This window comes from Myotis myotis, unplaced genomic scaffold (assembly GCF_014108235.1).
Source record: "Myotis myotis isolate mMyoMyo1 unplaced genomic scaffold, mMyoMyo1.p scaffold_m19_p_21, whole genome shotgun sequence".
Classification (NCBI taxonomy): domain Eukaryota; kingdom Metazoa; phylum Chordata; class Mammalia; order Chiroptera; family Vespertilionidae; genus Myotis; species Myotis myotis.
In genome coordinates, this window is record NW_023416326.1 from 4048013 (window position 1) to 4067768 (window position 19756).

A 19756-nucleotide genomic window follows, 5' to 3' on the forward strand; every position below is an offset into this window, starting at 1 on the left:
TGGATGCTCAACCACTGAGCCCCGCCGGCCGGGCAAAGGTGTCTATTTTTTAAAAAAATGGTAACCAGAATAGATACAAAATCCTATGTAAGGGCCCTAGACCCAACAGTAGGGTTATAATGGGTAAATACATCCAATTCTCACCTGAACTTTGCACTATTTCTCTCTTGGAGGAGAATCTACTGAATGTAACTTACACATTTTACCCATTCGACGTCCAAAGCAGATGTGCACACGATCAGACCTTGGCGTTGGGCTCCAAGCGATGTGTGAGCCTGAGACCTTCCTCCCCGGTCCTCCCCGTAGAGAGTGGGGCTTCCGGCTCCAGCAGCCAGGGGTTCCGCCCCCAGAACGGAAAGCCTTCTCCTTTTGTGGCAGAATCTTTAAAAACGGACACGCGTATCATTGCGTTGTACGCATTCAGGTCACGTCATGTCACTTTTCTCTGTTTCAACGCGTCGTTATCTGAATAACCCCAGATACAGTTGGAGAGAAACACTGCCAAGTGCAGAAGCAGCAGCACTGTTAGGACTCAAGTGCCGTGTAGCTATTTCACAGCTCATTTCATTCTGGATTTTTCCCTGAAGAAAACAGCCTTGTGTTGTAAGATTTCTCCCAGCAGAATCTCAGGTGCTTCTTGCGCTGTGCCGTGTTACCTACTGTCCCTTCTACGATGCGGCTTTACTTTAGGGTGGGTGTTGAATTAATACCTGGAAGAGGCATAGAGAAACCACGCGTTCAGTTGTGTTTCTACCAAAGTACTGGGGTGCGGGGGTTGTGATGGGTGTCCATCCGGCTTGTCCCTGTCTTCCGGTCCTGTTTTCTTTTCCTAATATGTATTTTTAGTGACTTCAGAGAGGAAGGGAGAGGGAGAAACATCAGTGATAAGAGAGGATCACGGATCGGCTGCCTCCTGCACGCCGGGGATCGAGCCCACAACCCGGGCATGTGACCTTGACCGGGAATCGAACCGTGACCTCCTGGTTCCTAGGTCGACGCTCAACCACTGAGCCACGCCGGCCGGCTTCCTGTTCCCGTTTAGCTTGATTTTAGTCACCTCTGTTTTAATGACTCTAGAAGGGAAGCCATTTAAAGAGAGAATTACCAGAGACGCTTTACGCTGTCACGTCTCTGCAGATGGTCTGTTCTCACTGGGATCTCTTGTACATTGGCGATTCTCTATGTGCACACTGAGCGGAAGCTGTTATTTATTTTCCTGTAGACCTGTAGCCCCCTGAAAGATAAATTAACCCGATCCCTGTTAGTCAACACTGAAGGTGCTCCCCCTGCCAAGACCCAAGGCCCGGGCCTGTGCGCTGTATTATGAAGCCTCGCGCGCTTGGAAAAGGTGTTTACACACGTTGTCTATTTTTTTAATAAACTTTTTTTGATGGCTGGTCTCCATGCTCAGTGGCTCTGATCGGCTGACTGTAGTTTGTAACCGTTTTCTTTGTATTCAACTAGGAAAGGTACGTTAATAAAGATCTTTGATGCTGAATAAGCCGGTATTTCTCTATCTTCTGGTCTCGGGGCTTTAAGGGGAACTGGGGTACAGAAGAGCTGGGGTGCAGGTGTAGCTGAAACTCAGGGCTGGATGGTCGCAGCTGTGATCAACCTGGCCCCCAGGCAATGCCTTTCACTGGGGACCAGCTGATAAGGGATGGGTTCTGGAAGCCCATCCCTTTATATTGATTTCGGAGAGGAAGGGAGAGGGAGAGAGAGAGCAAAGCATCAATGATGAGAGAGAGTCATTGATTGGCTGCCTCTTGCATGCCCTGTTGGGGATCAAGCCCACAATCAGGGCATGTGCCCTTGACCGGAATCGAACCTGGGACCCTTCAGTCCGCAGGCCGGCGCTCTATCCACTGAGCCAAACCGGCTAGGCTATTTTGGAACATTTGATTTTTCCTGATTCTTCATGATCTCACATATGTGTGTGTGTGTATATATGTTTTATATGTGTAATATGCATACATATTGTTTATGAATTCTTGTCTATAAATCTTGGCCTCTGCCTCTCTGATTCCCTTTTCTTAGGCGCCCCATGGAGGCAGGGTACACAAACTCTGCCACATGTGCAATCGCCTTTCCAGGAAAGGCACACCAATCCTCACCACCATGGGGCGGCTCCCTGGCCCTCCTCCCTTCACAAGAAACACCCCTTGGCAAACTCCGTCCCTCTGGGCACCTTGTCACTCTTCATGTGTTAAAGAGAGAGAGCTCCGTCATGGGACATTTCCACGCTCTCCTGGGCTTTCTGGCACCTCTTGTGGAGTGTGCGGAGGTGGGCGGAAGCTTCTAGTAGGAAGCCGAGGTGCCTGGGGCTGGACCCACCATGATGGGGACCCCAGGGCTCACTGTTGGGTCACCGGGGCCTGGACAGCGGGGCATAGCCCACAGCACAGGCACAGACACTCTATTCGAGTCCACAAAGATACGCACACTTCCACGCACACTCACAGACACGTGCGCAAACACTCACATGCACACACCAAGACGCTCTTACAGATGCTCACACACGCACGTGTACTCACACACACACATACCTTTACGCACGTGCATGCACACCCCCATGTGCACACGTATGTGCACACACCCACACGTATGAGTGCACACGCGCGCGCACATGCCCACATGTGAGCACACTCACAGACACAAACGCTCATGCACACACACGGGTGTGCACACAGACACACAATCTCACAGATGCACACACGGACACACTGTCAGGCATGCACGTGCACACACCCTCACAGACACACACCCTCACACACGCGTGCACACACACTCACTCACTCACTCATCCACACGCGCATGCTCTCACCGCCCACCAGGGGCCAAACCGGTTCTGCCTCTGAACCCAGTGCAGCCGGAGGAGCCGCCCCCGCCCAGCCTGGCGCTCGGGCCAAGTGCGCGCGCGGTGCCCGGGGCGCTCGGGTTACCTGCGCCGGCTCCACGTCAGCGCCACCTCCCCGCCACTTGGCGCCCCAGGAAGCAGGAAAGAGCGAAGAAAACCCCGGGGGCAGCCAATCGGGGCGCGGGCTGGCCGCTGCGGGCGGGGCGGGAGCGGAGCGCCAGGCGGCGCGGGGGACGGGAGGCGCGCGCCGGGGAGGAGGGGGCGCGGGGGGGCGGGAGCGCGGGGCGGGCGCGGGGGGCGGGGACCGGGGCGGGCTCGGGGCGGGGCGGGCGGCGCGGGGAGCCGATCGCCGGGTGCGGGCGGGCGGCCGGCTCGGCGGGGCCCGGCGCGGGAAGATGCTGCAGTCCCTGGCGGGCAGCTCGTGCGGGCGCCTGGTGGAGCGGCACCGCTCGGCCTGGTGCTTCGGCCTGCTGGTGCTCGGCTACCTGCTCTACCTGGTCTTCGGCGCCGTGGTCTTCTCGTCCGTGGAGCTGCCGTACGAGGACCTGCTGCGCCAGGAGCTGCGCAAGCTCAAGCGGCGCTTCCTGGAGCAGCACGAGTGCCTGTCGGAGGCGCAGCTCGAGCGCTTCCTGGGCCGCGTGCTGGAGGCCAGCAACTACGGCGTGTCGGCGCTGGGCAACGCCTCGGGCAGCTGGAACTGGGACTTCACCTCCGCGCTCTTCTTCGCCAGCACCGTGCTCTCCACCACCGGTAGGAGCCCCAGGCCCCGGCCGCCCGGCCCCCTGGCGCGCGCCCCCCTTCCCTGCGCGCCCCCCCTCCCCGCCTCTCCGATGCGCCCCCCCCACCCCGGCCACCCGGCCACCCGCCACCTCCCCTCGCTGGGAGACTGGCCCCGGCCGGGCTCGTGGGGCCGGAAGCTGGGGAGGTGGCCTCAGTGCGTGGACGGGGTTTGCCGCCGGTAACTCTTGGGAAGTGGACCCTAAAGCCTTCGGCCTGGGTGGCTCCAGGGGCTTTCATGGGCGACGTCTTTTTTTCTGGGTCTCCGATCCCCAGGCGTCTGGTTGGATGGGACCCACACCGCTCTGGCCTGGGCCCTGGGCTGCGGGGAAACTCCGAGGTCCCAGGGCGCGCACCTTCCCCGGGACCCATCCCGCGCGCGCACAGGCCGCAGACTCGCAGGATCACGCGTGGCAGGGTCACCTTCCCGCGGGCGCCCTTCCCTGGGTGATGCATAGGCTTGTGGGCTCCTGTCTACCTGGGGGAGGGGGGCAGCTAGGGGACCGAGTGGCATCACACAACTCCTGGGGCGACCTCGGCATGCAGGCCGATCCGGTTTTGTTTGTTTGGTGTTTTTTGTTTTTTTCAGAGGAGGAGGAGGAGGAGGAGGGGTGAGGGAATGCCACGGATCTGGCAAAATGGGGCCGCCCTGATTCAGCAGTATTTGAACTTTCGGGATGGGAAGCCAGCCTGAAACTTCCAGGCGCACTTGCCTCCCTCGCAGGACTCACCCAGCAGGGCGGGCGGAGTGGAGGAGCGCCCCACGCCCCCGGTGACCGAGGCCGGCCCTGCGCCCCGGGGCAGCCAGCGCTGCTGGGCTGGTCTCGATGAATGGAGGCTGGGTTTCCCCTGCGGCTGAGCCAGGCACATACACCTGCCCGGAGGTGCGCCTGGAGTGTGTCTTAGAGAGCGCTCAGTGCATCTGGCCTTTTGTGTTTTGTTATTTGTTTTTAAAATATGTTTTTATGGCTTTCAGAGCGAGGAAGGGAGGAGGAGAGAGGGAGATAAAAACATCGATGATGAGAGAGAAGCATTGATGGGCTGTCTCTTGTTCGTTCCCCCCTCCCCCCACCGGCCCCTCCTCCCACTGGGGATCAAGCCCACCACCCAGGGCATGTGCCCTAACGGGAAATCCGACCGTGACCTCCTGGATCATAAGTCCATGCTCAACCACTGAGCCACACTGGCCGGGCACAGTCTGATCTTTTGAACAATCATCCTGACTTGCACAAGGTCACACACTTCCCAGCGGCCAGTGTGGCCCCCGAATCGGGCCTTGTGGTTCCCCTGCCAGGAGTCCTTTGCACCCCATCCCCTCTCCTTGGCAGGTGAATCTGTTTTGTTACTTCAACTCTGCCTTCACCCACACACCCCCACCCTTCCCACCTGCCAGGGTTGGTTTGTTTTGAAATCCCTGGGCTACATCCAGTATTTGGGTAATGATTTGTGAATAACTGCTAGTACACTGTCGGCTAGGATTCTGTAAGACAAGGATTCCGAAGTCTGGGGCGAATGACTAAAATGGAAGTGCATTTACCCCGAAGTAAACAAGAAGTCTTGGTTTTTATGTGTGAATTTTTTAAAAATGTGTTTTAATTGGCTTCAGAGAGGAAGGGAGAGGGAGAGAGCGACAGAAAGATCCGTGGTGAGAGGGAATCATGGATCAGCTGCCTCCTGCGCACGCCCCACATCGAGGATCGAGCCAGAGCCAGCAACCCCCGGCAGGTGCCCTTGACGGGAATCGAATGCGGGACCCTTCAGTCCGCGGGCTGAGGATCTATCCACTGAGCCAAACTGGCCAGGGGAGTGGACCTCTGACTATTGGTATTCCGATTGCATTGTAGTTCCCGAGAAAGCCTGTTATTCATGCAAAACAGGAGCTCATTTACGAAATCAGTGCAAGGGGCACTTAAGGATAAACTAGGTGGAAACGGGGCCTCTTAGGGTTTGTAAAATTAGCAAAATCAATGGATTTTTTTTTCATGGATAGGACAGAGCTGGATTTGCTCAGGTAAGGAGAATGCTAACAATTTAGAATCTATCCTACACCCAGGATGTTTTTCTGCTGGTCTGGTACTGACCTGCTCATGACGCATCTGAAGTTCGGGATGGTGTCAAAACACGGGTTTTGTGGCAGAGGATGAGCCGGTTTTTCGGGTAAAACTAGCGTACTTCATGTTCTAGGAAGATGTTATCCGAAAAAGTACCAGACAACTTGGGTAGATACTAGACATGCTGCAGGTGTGTGTGTGTGTGAGAGAGAGAAAGAGAGAGAAAGAGAGAGAGAGAGAGAGAGAGAGAGAGAGAGAGAGCTTTGTGGATGGATAGTCACTGAGATAATTGTCACCCAGCCCATCAGCACGGCCAGCCCCTGTCTTGCCCAGAATAGAAGCAGTGGGCACCCCTAGGTGTTGTTCTCGGGGGTCCTCTGGTCGCCGAGGCCCATGGGTGCACTAGGCCAGCAGCTTCTCACCACAGAAAGTGCCAGCGTCCTTTCCGGGGAGGAGCTGAGGCCAGTCTTCCTGGCCCGCCGGGAGGAAGTCTGGGCTTGGCACCTAGGAGCTACTGTTACTGTTATAAATGACTGTGGCGCGAAAGAAATCAAGCATTTGCTTTTATGCCATGACTATACGCCTGGCCAAGAATACCAGCTTTGCTTGTCCAGTCACCTGGGGGGGGAATGGGGTGCCGCCGAGGTCAGGTGGTTTTGCGGACGGTGGGGTTGGCGCACGGGAAAATGGGAAAATGCCGGTGCTCAGGGTTTGGACCCATAACAGTGGGGTGTCAGGTGTCGGGCATAGTCGGAGGGCGCAGGGCTAGAGCTGATTCTGAAGGGACGTCATCCGATACCGATGGCAGCCACGTCCATGCGGTACCGGCGCCTGCAATTTCTCCGTTGCCTGGGCCGTGGTCTCCATTCAAAAGCAGGCGACTTTGGGGGTACCTTGCCTTCCTCTGAGCTTCGATCTCCTGGTTTTAGGCTGTTCTCTGACTTCTCTTGTTCATTCTGGGTGTTGTCCTCAGAGTTGGTGGAAGGGTTTTGCCCTGACACAAGGCCAGGTTGTAAAGGGGTCATGGGGGGCGTTGCGGGTGCAGAGAGGCACCCCATCTGAAAAGACGGGGTCATTCTCTCCCTGAGCAGGAACCAGACCCTCAGAGGGCTTATCTGTTAGTTTCTACTGTGTCTTTCCCTTTTTTGGTCTGTGAAACGGAGTCAATTCTTACAGGAAAAGATTGCTCGGATTGCGTCAGACATGGACGATGGCATTTATTTATTTTTAAAATATATATTTTATTGATTTCAGAGAAGAAGGGAGGAGGAGAGAGAGATAGGAACATCCGTGATGAGAGAGACTCACGGATCGGCTGCCTCCTGCACCATCGGGGATGGAGCCCGCAACCCGGGCACGTGCCCCGACCGGGAATCGCACCGTGACCTCCTGGTTCCTAGGTCGACGCTCAACCCCTGAGCCACACCGGCCGGGCTGCGCAGTGGTTTGTACCTGGCGACTGTCTCCTCGATCCAGATCAGATCCTGACCGTGTGCATCGGCCCCCGGGGCTCAGGTGGATGGTTCTCAGCGAGGTTTACGGAGCATTGGGTTCACCGGGGGCTGGTCTCCCACGTGGGGCTCTGGTCTGCCTGTCTGTGTGTCCGTCCGCCTGGGAGGGGGAAGGAGGGACAGTCCACGCGGTGACAACATGAAACGCACAGGGGTTACCTGGGGAGAATTGCTAAGGAGGAACGATCCACAGCAAAGGGAGACAAGGAGACGGGCCGGTCTCTTCAGGCCGCCTAGCTCTTTTCTGTTTCTAGGAAGGAAATAAGAAAACATCGTTGTCCTAACCGGTGTGGCTCAGTGGATAGAGCGTCGGCCTGCGGACTCAAGGGTCCCAGGTTCGATTCCGGTCAAGGGCATGTACCTTGGTTGCGGGCACATCCCCAGTAGGAGGTGTGCAGGAGGCAGCTGATGGATGTTTCTCTCTCATCGATGTAAAAAAATCAATAAAATATATATTTTTTTAAATCGTTTTTTTCCCCCCACAAGACACCTCAGCATTGTAGGACTCTGTTAGCTTCAAAGAAGCACCCAGTTTGTAACAAATGGGAAAGGTACCAGGTGACCCTGGGGGCACCCCGAATGATAGTCCTCCCTCTGTGTGAAGTTTGCTGAGTTACCATGAGTCACCGCAGACTGCCACCTCAGCACGGTGGCTCCCCGCTGTCCCGGTGACCTGAGCGTCCTCTTCTCAAACGCTGGGTTTCCTTAAAAAATAGATCCTTATTGATTTCAGAGAGGAAGGGAGAGGGAGAGATGGAAACATCCGTGATGGCCCTAACCGGTGTGGCTCAGTGGATAGAGCGTCGGCCTGCGGTCTTAGGGGTCCCAGGTTGGATTCCGGCCAAGGGCATGTACCTTGGTTGCGGGCACATACCCAGCAGGGAGTGTGCAGCAGGCAGCTGATCGATGTTTCTAACTCTCTATCCCTCTTCCTTCCTCTCTGTAAAAAATCAATAAAATATATTTAAAAAAAGAAAAGAAAAAAGAAACATCCGTGATGAGAGAGAATCAGGGATCGGCTGCCTCCTGCATGCCCCCTACTGGGGATCGAGCCCACACCCCGGGCACGTGCCCTTGACCTGAGTCCTTCAGTCTGCAGGCCGACGCTCTATCCACTGAGCCACACTGGCTAGGGCTCAGCGGCTGTATGTTTTATGTCGTCCCAGGCTGTGAATAACGGGGGGGAACGTGAATGTCTGAGACTAGAATGAAAAGGTTAAGACATTCTCGTAACTGAAATTCTTTACGCATTTGGACACCGGTTGCCAAGGGCACTCAATTATTTAAAGACCCTGGCCCGGTGGATTCAGTTCGTTGTCAGAGCCGCAGAGGCTGTGCCCAGCTGCTCTGTGTCCGACCGCCCCACTGAGGAGTTCAGACCAGGGGCAGCCCCATCACGCCCGCGGGTCCCCCAGCTGTGACGCGGGCCACCACAGCCGCACAGGCACCCTGGCAGGCGGGGGCAGGGGAGCCCTGCGCTGTCACAGGAGGGCCCGGTGGACAGCAATCTGTCGTCCCCACACCCACCTCGCACTCCTGCCGCCCCAGTGTATCTCCTGCTTAAAAATGGAACGAGCAGCCCAGCCGGCGTGCTCAATGGTTAGAGCGCCAGGCCTCGGACCGAAGGGTTGCCGGTTCGATTCCCGTCAAGGGCACGTACCTCGGTTGCAGGCTGGATCCCCAGTAGGGGGTGTGCAGGAGGCAGCCGGTCCATGATTCTCTCTCATCATGGATGTTTCTATCTCTCCCTTTCCTTCCTCTCTGAAATCAATAAAAATATATTTAAACAATTAATTAAAAAAAGAAACCTGGTCGGTTTGGTGAGTGACACAGAGGAGGACGTACACGTACAGCCCAGGTTCCCGGAAGAGGGCAGAGCCCGGCCTGCGAGAGGTCGTGAGATCGTGAGGGTGGCAGCCGCCCAGGGCCCAGGGCCACCTGCTGGCTGGCAAGTGGCCACAGGAGGCCTAAGGGCGAGGGCAGAGGCCTCGGTGTGGGAAGTACTGTTTGCACTTGACTCTGTGGGCGGCCGGGAGCCACTGTCGGCTCCTGACCCTGCCCTGTGACAACAGCCCGGCCTCAGAGAGGGACGGCTGGGCCTGGGCCACGTGGCACTGAGGGCTTGTTCTTTGTTTTAATATATTCTTATTGGTTTCAGAGAGGAAAGGAGAGGGACAGGGATAGGAACATCCATGAGGAGAGAGAATCATGGATCGGCTGCCTCCTGCACACCCCTCACTGGGGATGGAGCCCGAAACCCGGGCATGTGCCCTGACCGGGAATTGAACCGTGACCTCCTGGTTCCCAGGTCGACGCTCACCACTGAGCCACGCCGGCCGGGCGGAGGTGTTTGCCGTCACCGAGGACAAGGTGTCCTGTCCCGAGGCAGAGCAACTGCCCGGGGGACCATCAGAACGGGCAGAGTCCGGAGATGGGGCGGGGGACCCTCAGGCTGAGTGGGGGTGGACATCCATGGGAACACCCGGGCCCTGGGCCACCGGGGGGTCAGGGAGATGGCCCCGGGCGACACACCCACCATGTCACAGCGTGAACCCTGAGCGGCCACGGTGTCCCTGTACCAGGGATGTGTGTGTATGTCTGTGGCAGGAACATAGATGGGAGATGGCCCAAGCCCCAGCCCTGTGCTCCTCCACCTCCTCTCACCGGAGTGGGTTGGCCGGACCCCAGCTTTCAGGACAGAGAAGGGGGGACTCTGGGAGCTGGGTCCCTCACCCCCAATTCTCAGGGATTTGGCCTCTGAAGGGTGTCGTTCCAGATGGTCCCTGTCGTGCGTTCGTGTGTCAGGGAGAGGGATAGAGAGCTAGAAACATCCATGAGAGAGAAACATCCATCAGCTGCCTCCTGCACACCCCCCACTGGGGATATGCCCGCAACCCAGGTACATGCCCTTGACCGGAATCGAACCCGGGACCCTTCAGTCTGCAGGCCGACGCTCTATCCACTGAGCCAAACCGGCCGGGGCTTGAACTGATTTAGAGAAGTTCTCAGTAGCAGGGCCCTTCCCCACATCCTGTTTGCGCTGTTGAACAGGCGTTGACGCCCCAAAATCTGAACCTCAGCCCCGCTCCTGAGGGGCCGCACTGTGGCTTGAAGCTTTTGTCTTGAAATGCAAGGCAGGTGTTAGAAACAAACCCGGTGTCACGGCCGGAGAAAATGTCTCCGTGCCTGGGGCTTGGGTAAAGGAGAGCTGGCTGGCTTCTGTTTCCTCTCGAATTTTCTTTTCTGCGGAAGGGCGCCCAGGATTGCTTTTCTCTGACCTGTTTTTTAAGATTGGTTTGAGAGAGGAAGGGAGAGGGGGGGGAGAGAGAGAGAAACATCCATGAAGAGAGAGAATCACGGACCGGCTGCCTCCTGCACGCCCCACACTGGGGATCGAGCCTGCAACCCGGGCCTGTGCCCTTGACCTGGAATCGAACCGTGACCTCCTGGTTCATAGATGGTCGCTGAGCCACGCCGGCCGGCCGGGCTGGGCACCACTTCTTAGTCCTGCACGGGACCGGGCGCCGCTGCTGGCCACACGTCCATCCTGGAGGCTGCGGCCACGTGCCGATGTTCCTGGCTCCCTGTCCCTTCTCAGGAGCCAGAGTCTGACCCTGACCCTCACCTCTGCCCTCTGTGGCCCCGGCCTGTCTTCCTCGTCAGCTTCCGTCGCAGGGCAGCTCTCAGAACTTTGTTTTCGGGAGCCTCTCCCCTCCGACCCGGCCCTGGCCTTGAAAGGGATGAGCGAGGAGGCCGTGCGCTCTGTTCTCAGAAATGTTTTCAGGCCTCGTCCGCCTGTAGCTCGTTATCAGCACTTCCTCCTTGGCCCTCACCAGGGGCAGGCGAGTCACTGGCCCCTTGGGTAGGATTGTGCTGGTCATTTCCATGAAAACTGTATTGCTGACGAATGCGTGACTCACATGGACATGGCAGTGAGGTCTATGGGAAGCGGGGGGGGGGGGGGGGTAAGGGGGGGCCGTTACCAAGGTGGTTATGTGTGACCCTTAGAAATCAACCCTATCCTGGAAGGACTTGTCATTGGCATCCTTCTGACAGGCATGAAACAGTAAAAGTATGTTTTTTAAAAAAACAGCATTTTAAGCCCGGCCAGCGTGGCTCAGTGGTTGAGCACTGACCTTTGCACCAGGAGGTCACGGTTCGATTCCCCATCAGGGCACATGCCCGGGTTGTGGGCTCCATCCCCTGTAGGGGCCGTGCCGGGGGCAGCCGATCCATGATTCTCTCTCATCATGGATGTTTCTATCTCCCTCTCCCTCTCTCTTCCTCTCTGAAATCAACAAAAATATATTTTTAAAAGAAAAGGAAAAAGAAATGACCGGCTCCGGGAATTCTGCAGAAGTGAGAATGCCTCTCCCGACGGCAGATGGGCCCGGGGCCCCGCGGAGCTCTGTGAGGTGCTGACAGATGGCGGCCCAGTGTGGGCGGCCATCTCCTGGCTGCACAGCCCCTGGCACAGGTGGGGGCATGGGGCCCAGCTGGGGAGGAGGAGCAGACGAGATGAATAACCAACCAAACTCTGCATCCCGGGCTCCGGACGGAGCTGAGCCTGGAGCGGGAAAGGGTGTGATGCCAGAGAGCACTATTTTCAGAGAGGGAGGGATTCGCCAGACTCCGCCACCCAGCTGTCCTCCCCGCGTTTTGCTCCGTGGGCGTGTGTCCACACGGGTGACAGGTGCATTCTCCCTGCTGCCCTGGGGGTGTATCGGATGCCGTGAGTCACTGGGGCTCCTGGCCACCGGGGATAAATGACGCGCGCGGCCTCCCGTCCTCAGCCTCCTGCTCAGCTGTGGATGGGGCCTGTGGCTTCTTTGGTGGAGTCAGTCTGGCTCTTCCGCGTTCCCTGCTGCCGTCTGTCTGTCCTTACTATGATGGGTAATAGTTGCTCACAAAACAAATAATTCCACTCCCTGATTAGGCAAATGAAACATAACCTTTGCTCTGGCTGGTCTGGCTCAGTGAATGGACCATCGGCCTGCAGACTGAAGGGCCCCGGGTTCGATTCCGGTCAAGGGCACATACCTTGGTTGCAGGCTCCTCTGCGGCCCCGGCCCTGGTCGGGGTGCGTGCAGGAGGCAACCAATGGATGTGTCTCTCTCACATCGATATTTCTCTCTCTCTCTCTCTCTGTCTCTCCCTTTCCCTTCCACTCTCTCTAAAAATCAATGGGAAAATTAACAATAACAAAAAACACATCCACCTTCATTTTGCTTCCACGTATGTCTGACCATGAGAGCATCCTTCCTCCGTGGCAGGCGTGCGCCCTGGCCCTGAGCCGCCCCGTCTGCTCCATGGACGGCTTTACGCATCCCTCTCACATGGTCTGCCCGGCTCGCTTCCACCCCTCCTGTACTTGTTCTCTGAGCCCTGCACCAGGCCCACTGCCCTCGCTAACCCGTGGAACTGCAGGCAGGGTTCCAGGGGCAGCTGGCGATGCCAGGCGCAGATGGATTCAGGAAGCTACTCTCAGCCCAGCTGGCAGGGCTCAGGGGTTGAGCATCGACCTGTGAACCAGGAGGTCAGGTCACGGTTCCATTCCCGGTCAAGGGCACATGCCCGGGTTGCAGACTCGATCCCCAGGGTGGGGCGTGCAGGAGGCAGACGATCCAGGATTCTCTCTCATCACTGATGTTTCTCTCTCTCTCCCTCGCTGAAATCAATAAAAATATTTTTTAAAAAACAACAGTGAGGAACCCCCGCTCAGAGCCACGGTTCTCAACCTCCTGGGAGTCTCAGCCCTGGGAATCTCACGGGAAAAGGCACGTGAATTTAGATGTGCAAGTTGCACACGATTTCAGTGGACTCCTGGCGCCCCGTGGCGCGTGCGTAACCGCGTGTTTTCCGGGCACAGATGGGCGACCTTGACTGCCACGTGGACCTGCAAAGAGCCGGAACGAAGCAGAGAATTTGGGGGGTCGGAAGCGCGAGGTTTTCAGAGGCCTGTCTTTCTAAGCAGGTTATAGATCTTAGGAATCTGATTTGAAGCCTATTTTCAATGACAATTCCAGACGTGAGATGGGTTTTTTTTGTGTTTTTTTTTGCAGAATCCAATTTTGGGAAAATATGCCTTTTGCTGGCTTTTTCCTGAACGGACTTGTTCAGACATGTTAGTCTTTCAGGGCGAAGTGCCGGTGAGGTTTTAACCATCCGCTGGGCCCCACGCCCTGCGGGGTTCCCTCTGGCTGCCGTGTGGACTGCCTGGAACTGGCAGGGACTTGGGCCTGGTGGGAAGTAAAGCCCCCGCAGGCTGGGACCACCGGCCCTACTGTGTGTGTTTAGTGTTACACATGCTGGGACCACTGGCCCTACTCTGTGTGTGTCTAATGTTACACATGCTGGGACCACCGGCCCTACTGTGTGTGTGTTTAATGTTACACATGCTGGGACCACCGGCCCTACTGTGTGTGTGTTTAATGTTATACATGCTGGGACCACCGGCCCTACTATGTGTGTGTTTAATGTTACACATGCTGGGACCACCGTCCTACTGCATGCGTTTAATGTTATACATGCTGGGACCCTACTGTGTGTGTTTAATGTTACACATGCTGGGACCACCGGCCCTACTGTGTGTGTGTTTAATGTTACACATGCTGGGACCACCTGCCCTACTGTGTGTGTGTTTAATGTTACACATGCTGGGATCACCGGCCCTATTAAATGTGTGTTTAATGTTACACATGCTGGGACCACCGCCCTACTGCATGCGTTTAATGTTACACATGCTGGGACCCTACTGTGTGTGTTTAATGTTTGTTTTGTGGAACCGGTGGCATCTTAGAACCTCTGGAAGTGGCTAGAGGGGAAAGATGTTATGGTTTCTGGATGTGCCATGTAACCAGATAATTGCACAAACGATTGGAAAAGAAGTCAGGGCAGCTTTTGTCTTCATTTTCTTCCCCTTGTCCGATGTCTGCATCTTCACCGAGTCGGCACTGTCCTTCCGCTGTGCCTGGTCGGCTGGTCCTGGTTCCCTCTCCTTCCCTGTTACTACAGGCTCTGAACCCGGCCGGCGTGGCTCAGTGGTTGAGCATCCATCTGTGAACCAGGAGGTCACGGTTCGATTCCCGGTCAGGGCACAGGCCCGGGTGGCGGGCTCGATCCCCAGTGTGGGGCGTGCAGGAGGCGGCCGATCCATGATCCTCTCTCCTCATGGATGTTTCTGTTTCTCTCTGAAATCAATAAAAACATATTTTAAATGCCTACGTAACTAACTGTTCTCCTCCCCCCGCCCGTCTCCCGCAGGCTATGGCCACACGGTGCCCTTGTCGGACGGGGGCAAGGCCTTCTGCATCATCTACTCCATCATCGGCATCCCCTTCACCCTGCTGTTCCTGACGGCCGTGGTGCAGCGCGTCACCATCCACGTGACCCGCCGGCCCGTGCTCTACGTGCACCGGCGCTGGGGCTTCTCCAAGCAGCTGGTGGCCCTGGTCCACGCCGTGCTGCTGGGCGTGGCCACCGTGTCCTGCTTCTTCTTCATCCCGGCCGCCGTGTTCTCGGTGCTGGAGGACGACTGGAACTTCCTGGAGTCCTTTTACTTCTGCTTCATCTCGCTGAGCACCATCGGCCTGGGCGACTACGTCCCGGGGGAGGGCTACAACCAGAAGTTCCGGGAGCTCTACAAGCTGGGCATCACCTGTGAGTACCGGGTGCCGGTGCTGGTGCCGTGCCCGCGGGCCACGCTCCACCTGGTCTACCCACGAGCAGCCCTTCCTAGAAGCCCCGGTTGCTTTCTCGTGGATACAGTTTCAGTTCGACATCCATCACTGTTTCATTGGATTGGGATTCCCCCTTCAGAACGCTTTACGTAAAAATCGTATTATTTCTTTAAAAAAAAATATATATATATATATAAAATATATTTCTTTATTGATTTCAAAGAGGAAGGGAGAAGGAGAGAGAGATAGAAACATCAATGATGAGAGAGAACCATTGATCGGCTGCCTTCTGCACGCCCCCCACTGGGGATCAAGCCTGCAACCCAGGCATGTGCCCTTGGCCGGAATCGAACCTGGGACCCTTCAATCTGCAGGCTGACGCTCTATCCACTGAGCCAAGCCGGCCAGGGAGATATATATATTATTGATTTTAGAGAGGAAGGGAGAGGGAGGGAGAGAGAAAAACATCAATGATGAGAGAGAACCATGGACCGGCTGCTTGCATGCTCCCTACTGGGGATCGAGCCCGCAACCCGGGCATGTGCCCTGACTTGGAATAGAACCGCGACCTCCTGGTTCATAGGTCGACACTCAACAACGGAGCCTCGCCAGCTGGGCTCTCATTGATAAATTTTCAATTTCGCTGTCACTGTTTCATTGGATCCGGATTCCCTTCCAGAAGGCTTTATGTAAAAATCTTATTATTTCTGAGAGTTATTTTTCCCAAGCACCTTAAACGTACAGATCAAGGCCCAGCCAACGTGGCTCAGTGGTTGAGCATCGACCTATAAACCAGGAGGTCACGGTTCAATTCCTGGTCAGGGCACATGCCCGGGTTGCGGGCTCGATTCCCTGTGTGGGGCGGCGTGCAGGAGGCAGCGGATCGATGATTCTCATCATTGATGTTTCTGTCTCTCCCTCTCCCTTCCTCTCTGAAATCAATGAAAATATAATTAAAAAAAAAAAAGACAGGTCAATTTCTTACTCATAATAGACATTATAAATTACCGTGTAAAAATGTGCCAGAGAATGTACTTGAGAACCAACTTTTAATTGAAAAATGTTTCTCTGCAAACAAGTCCCAGGATTGCAGCTGGGTGCAGGCAGCCATGCTCTGTAATGTACCAGACACATCTTTTTTAAAAAAATATATATATATTATTACTTTTTAAAGAAAGGAAGGGAGAGGGATAGAGAGTTAGAAACATCGATGAGAGAGAAACATCGGTCAGCTGCCTCCTGCACACCCCCTACTGGGGATGTGCCCGCAACCAAGGTACGTGCCCTTGACCGGAATTGAACCTGGGACCCTTCAGTCCGCAGGCCGACGCTCCATCCACTGAGCCAAACCGGTCAGGGCCCAGAAACATCTTAAAACAGTTGCTTATCTTATTGGCCACCTGGTTCTCCTTTGAAACGGAGACTGTGCTAACCATTTTCAGAATGTTACGTGTGGAACATAGGCAATCCATTTCAGGTGGCCAGTGACCCATCATTTTTAAGAAGTTTTTACAAATTCCATGCGATCCCCTGGGAAGCTGGGAAACCCGGTTTTAGGGAACCGTGGAGTCGCATCGGAATGTCCGTGCGCTTTTCCTTTCGGCCTCATCAAGGACCTTGCCAGGCTCCAGCCAGCCCTGGCCACGGTGTCGCGTCGACAGGCAGCTGCCCTGCCTGGCCCCGGCTTGTCGGCCTAACTTGACACAACCACGTGTGTGTTCGCATTTCTAAGTTCCGTAAATATGTACCAAGTAGTTACAAGGAGATTTCATATTTCCTCTAGTGACAAGCCTATTATTTTTATTATTTTATTTATTTTTAAAAAAATATTTTTATTGATTCCAGAGTGGAAGGGACGGGGGGGGGAAGGGGGAGAAAGAGAGAGATATCAATGATGAGAGAGGATCATGGATCAGCTGCCTCCTGCACGCCCCCCACTGGGGATGGAGCCCGAAACCTGGGCATGTGCCCTGACCAGGAATCGAACCGTGACCTCCTGGTTCATAGGTTGAGGCTCAACCCCTGAGCCACGCCGGCCGGGCTGGGATCCCCCCCTTTGAGCCGTGGGATTCCAGGGGTGCCTCGAAATCGGAGCGGTGGCGATGACTTGATTCATGAACGGACTCAGCTGGGGTCCTGGCTTGATCTGCCCGTGACCGGGTCCCACTGAGACGCGGGTTTTGTCGCGCAGGTTACCTGCTGCTCGGCCTCGTGGCCATGCTGGTGGTGCTGGAAACCTTCTGCGAGCTGCACGAGCTGAAGAAGTTCCGCAAGATGTTCTACGTCAAGAAGGACAAGGACGAGGACCAGGTGCACATCATGGAGCACGACCAGCTGTCCTTCTCCTCCATCACGGACCAGGCGGCCGGCGGGAAGGAGGACCAGAAGCCCGACGAGCCCTTCGTGGGCCCGGAGCCGCCCGTCCACGCCGACGGCCCCCCACAGCGCTGAGCGCGGGCCTGGTCCTCCTCCCGCACCGGGTGGGGCGGGGCAGGGAGAGGTTTCGCTTTGTTCGTCTTAGGAGAATACAAAAGCCAAAACGATATTGTAACAAGCACCCGCCGTCGGTAATATTCGAAACGAGACAGAAAGGGGGACGCAGAAAGCTTTTGCCTCCCGAGGACTGATATCTGAGGACACGGGGTATGTACCTGTCATTCCTCCGAAGCACGATGATCCAGACTGTGTAGTGGGGTGAGGACCGCTGTGGGTAGAAGCAGGTTTTCTACTTTTCATTGGGGACGTTAGGGTTTGCCTCGAAATCATCTAGCGGACGGCTCAATAGCAACATTTATACTGAAAAGCAAATGGGAAGCCTAGAGATTTGTTTTATAAATTTATGTGTATGGGTTTGCATGCGCCCGCCCGAAATGATTATTTTTGTAGAACCTAAGATAACCCTGTTATTTATAACGAATAGGTGCCCATGAACTGTGTACATCCCGGGTATACATATGTTCATACTGTGGACAGAGGGGCCCAGGTCGGCGGTTCTCAGCAGACCTCCTCACCCGGGATTGTAGCTGTCGTGTCTTTGGATTCCTCTTTGGACTAAAGACCCGAGCGAGTGCGGCTGCGGTATGATAAGGGGGGGAACGCACGGGAGAGCGAAGGCCTGGCCTATTCCGCTGCAATAAACGTGTCCGTCCTCTTGCAATAAATAGTGCTCTCAGGTGCCTGCGCTGCTGGCGAGCATTTCTCCGCAAGTGAACGGCCGTGAGAACGCGGTCTGTGAATCGGGTGAGATGTTGGTTCCGAAAGTGCGCCGTGACCCGCAGTCCCCTGGCGCTAACACGCGGGACGTGACCACAGAGGCCCCACGTGACGACATCCTGTCAAGTGAATCGGAGACTCTACATTTTTAGAAATATATATATTTTTATTGATTTCAGAGAGGAGGGAAGAGAGAGAGAGAGAGAGAAACATCCATGATGAGAAAGAATCCACTGGGGGATAGGCGAGGCCAGGGGGGAGGGGGAAGGAGACATATGTAATACTCTTTGTAATACTTTAAGCAATAAAACAAAATTAAATTGAAAAAAAAAAGAATCGTGGATCGGCTGCCTCCTACAAGCCCCACACTGGAGATCGAGCCCGCAACCCCGGGCATGTGTCCTGACCGGGAATCGAACCCTGACCTCCTGGTTCATAGTTCACGATGCCCAACCCCTGAGCCAGGCCGGCCGGGCAACATAGATTACCTCTTGACTCCCCAAAAAGTGTAGGACGGTGTTTCCTAGGAACCTCATTAATAAAATAAATAAAATAAAAAGGTTTTCCCGCTGCTTCCTCATTGGAAAACTCTGCCTGGTTATTAGGATTCAGATGTTTCCTGGCTCTTGACCTGGTAGGAGATGCTGGAAATAATGCAACAATTCAGGGACTGTCTCCTGTCCACACACACACACACACACACACACACACACACCAGGCTCCGGGCTCTCCGTGGGGGCTGGCGGGGTCCCCGGGGGGCAGGAGGGCTGGACATAGGGCGGGGCCCTCCTTGGGGCCAGTGCTCCCTGGATGCTCTCCCCCTACAGCCCCTCGACTAGGACCATGTCCTGTGTCCCCCACCCCATCTGATCTCGGGGTGCCGGAAGCCTCCAGGAACGTCCGATGGAGAAACGGTGCCTTCCCAGTCTTAGGATTGAGTTTGTTTCCGCTTTGCTCAGTATTTTTTTTTTTTTTTTGCAGAACAGATACTAAGATAGAAGCATGTACCTCCTGCTAAATTTAACTGAACCAACAAAGCCCTCGGAGGTGCCAGGGCTCGGGGTGCAGGCCTGTTCGTTAGCTCGTGCGCCCTCTAGTGGCTTTCAGGAGCACAACACCGAAGTGCAGGCTGAAACAGGACAGCAGTTACTCTTCTGCACTTCGTTGGTTTTCCCTAAAAGTTGGGGCTGGTGCTATGGAAAACAGTGTGAGGTTTCCTCGAAAAATTAAATATGGAACTGTCGTTGGACCCAGTGACCCCACGTCTAGGAATATAGCCTAAGCTACCCGGGTCACCAATCAGAAGGGATATATGCACCCCTATATTCACAGCAGCACAATTTACAGTAGCTAAGAGCTGGAAACAGCCCGAGTGCCCATTCAAAGACGAGTGGATAGAAAAGCTGTGGGTCGGTTACACCGTGGAATACTATGCAGCCGGGAAAAAGGAGCTCTTACCCTCTGAGACAGCAGGAGGGAGCTGGAGAGCATCATGCTGAGTGACAGAAGCCAGTCAGAGAGAGACACGTATCCCCTGATCGCACTCCCACGTGGAATCTAAGGAACAAAATAAACTGATGGACGGAGTGGATCCAGAGCCATGGAGGCAGGGGACCGAGTGGGAACCTCAGAGGGAGGGCGGGTGGGTGGGAGGTAATCAACCAAAGA

General features: G+C 55.5%; 1 protein-coding gene across 2 annotated transcripts; it reads left to right on the plus strand.

Moving 5' to 3' along the window:
• Positions 1-3182: 3182 nt before the first annotated feature.
• KCNK1 (potassium two pore domain channel subfamily K member 1) lies at positions 3183-18051 on the plus strand. 2 transcript variants are annotated; one of them, XR_004975044.1, is made up of 4 exons: positions 3183-3607; positions 14460-14855; positions 17067-17518; positions 17796-18051. XR_004975044.1 is itself a non-coding variant. In XM_036354909.1 (3 exons), exons 1-3 carry the CDS (start codon positions 3253-3255, stop codon positions 17324-17326), a joined length of 1011 nt encoding a protein of 336 aa, XP_036210802.1. In that variant the 5' UTR covers positions 3183-3252; the 3' UTR covers positions 17327-18050. The 2 variants fall into 2 exon arrangements, 1 of the variants encoding a protein (XP_036210802.1); XM_036354909.1 differs by having other exon boundaries at positions 17067-18050.
• The last annotated feature ends 1705 nt before the right edge of the window (positions 18052-19756 follow it).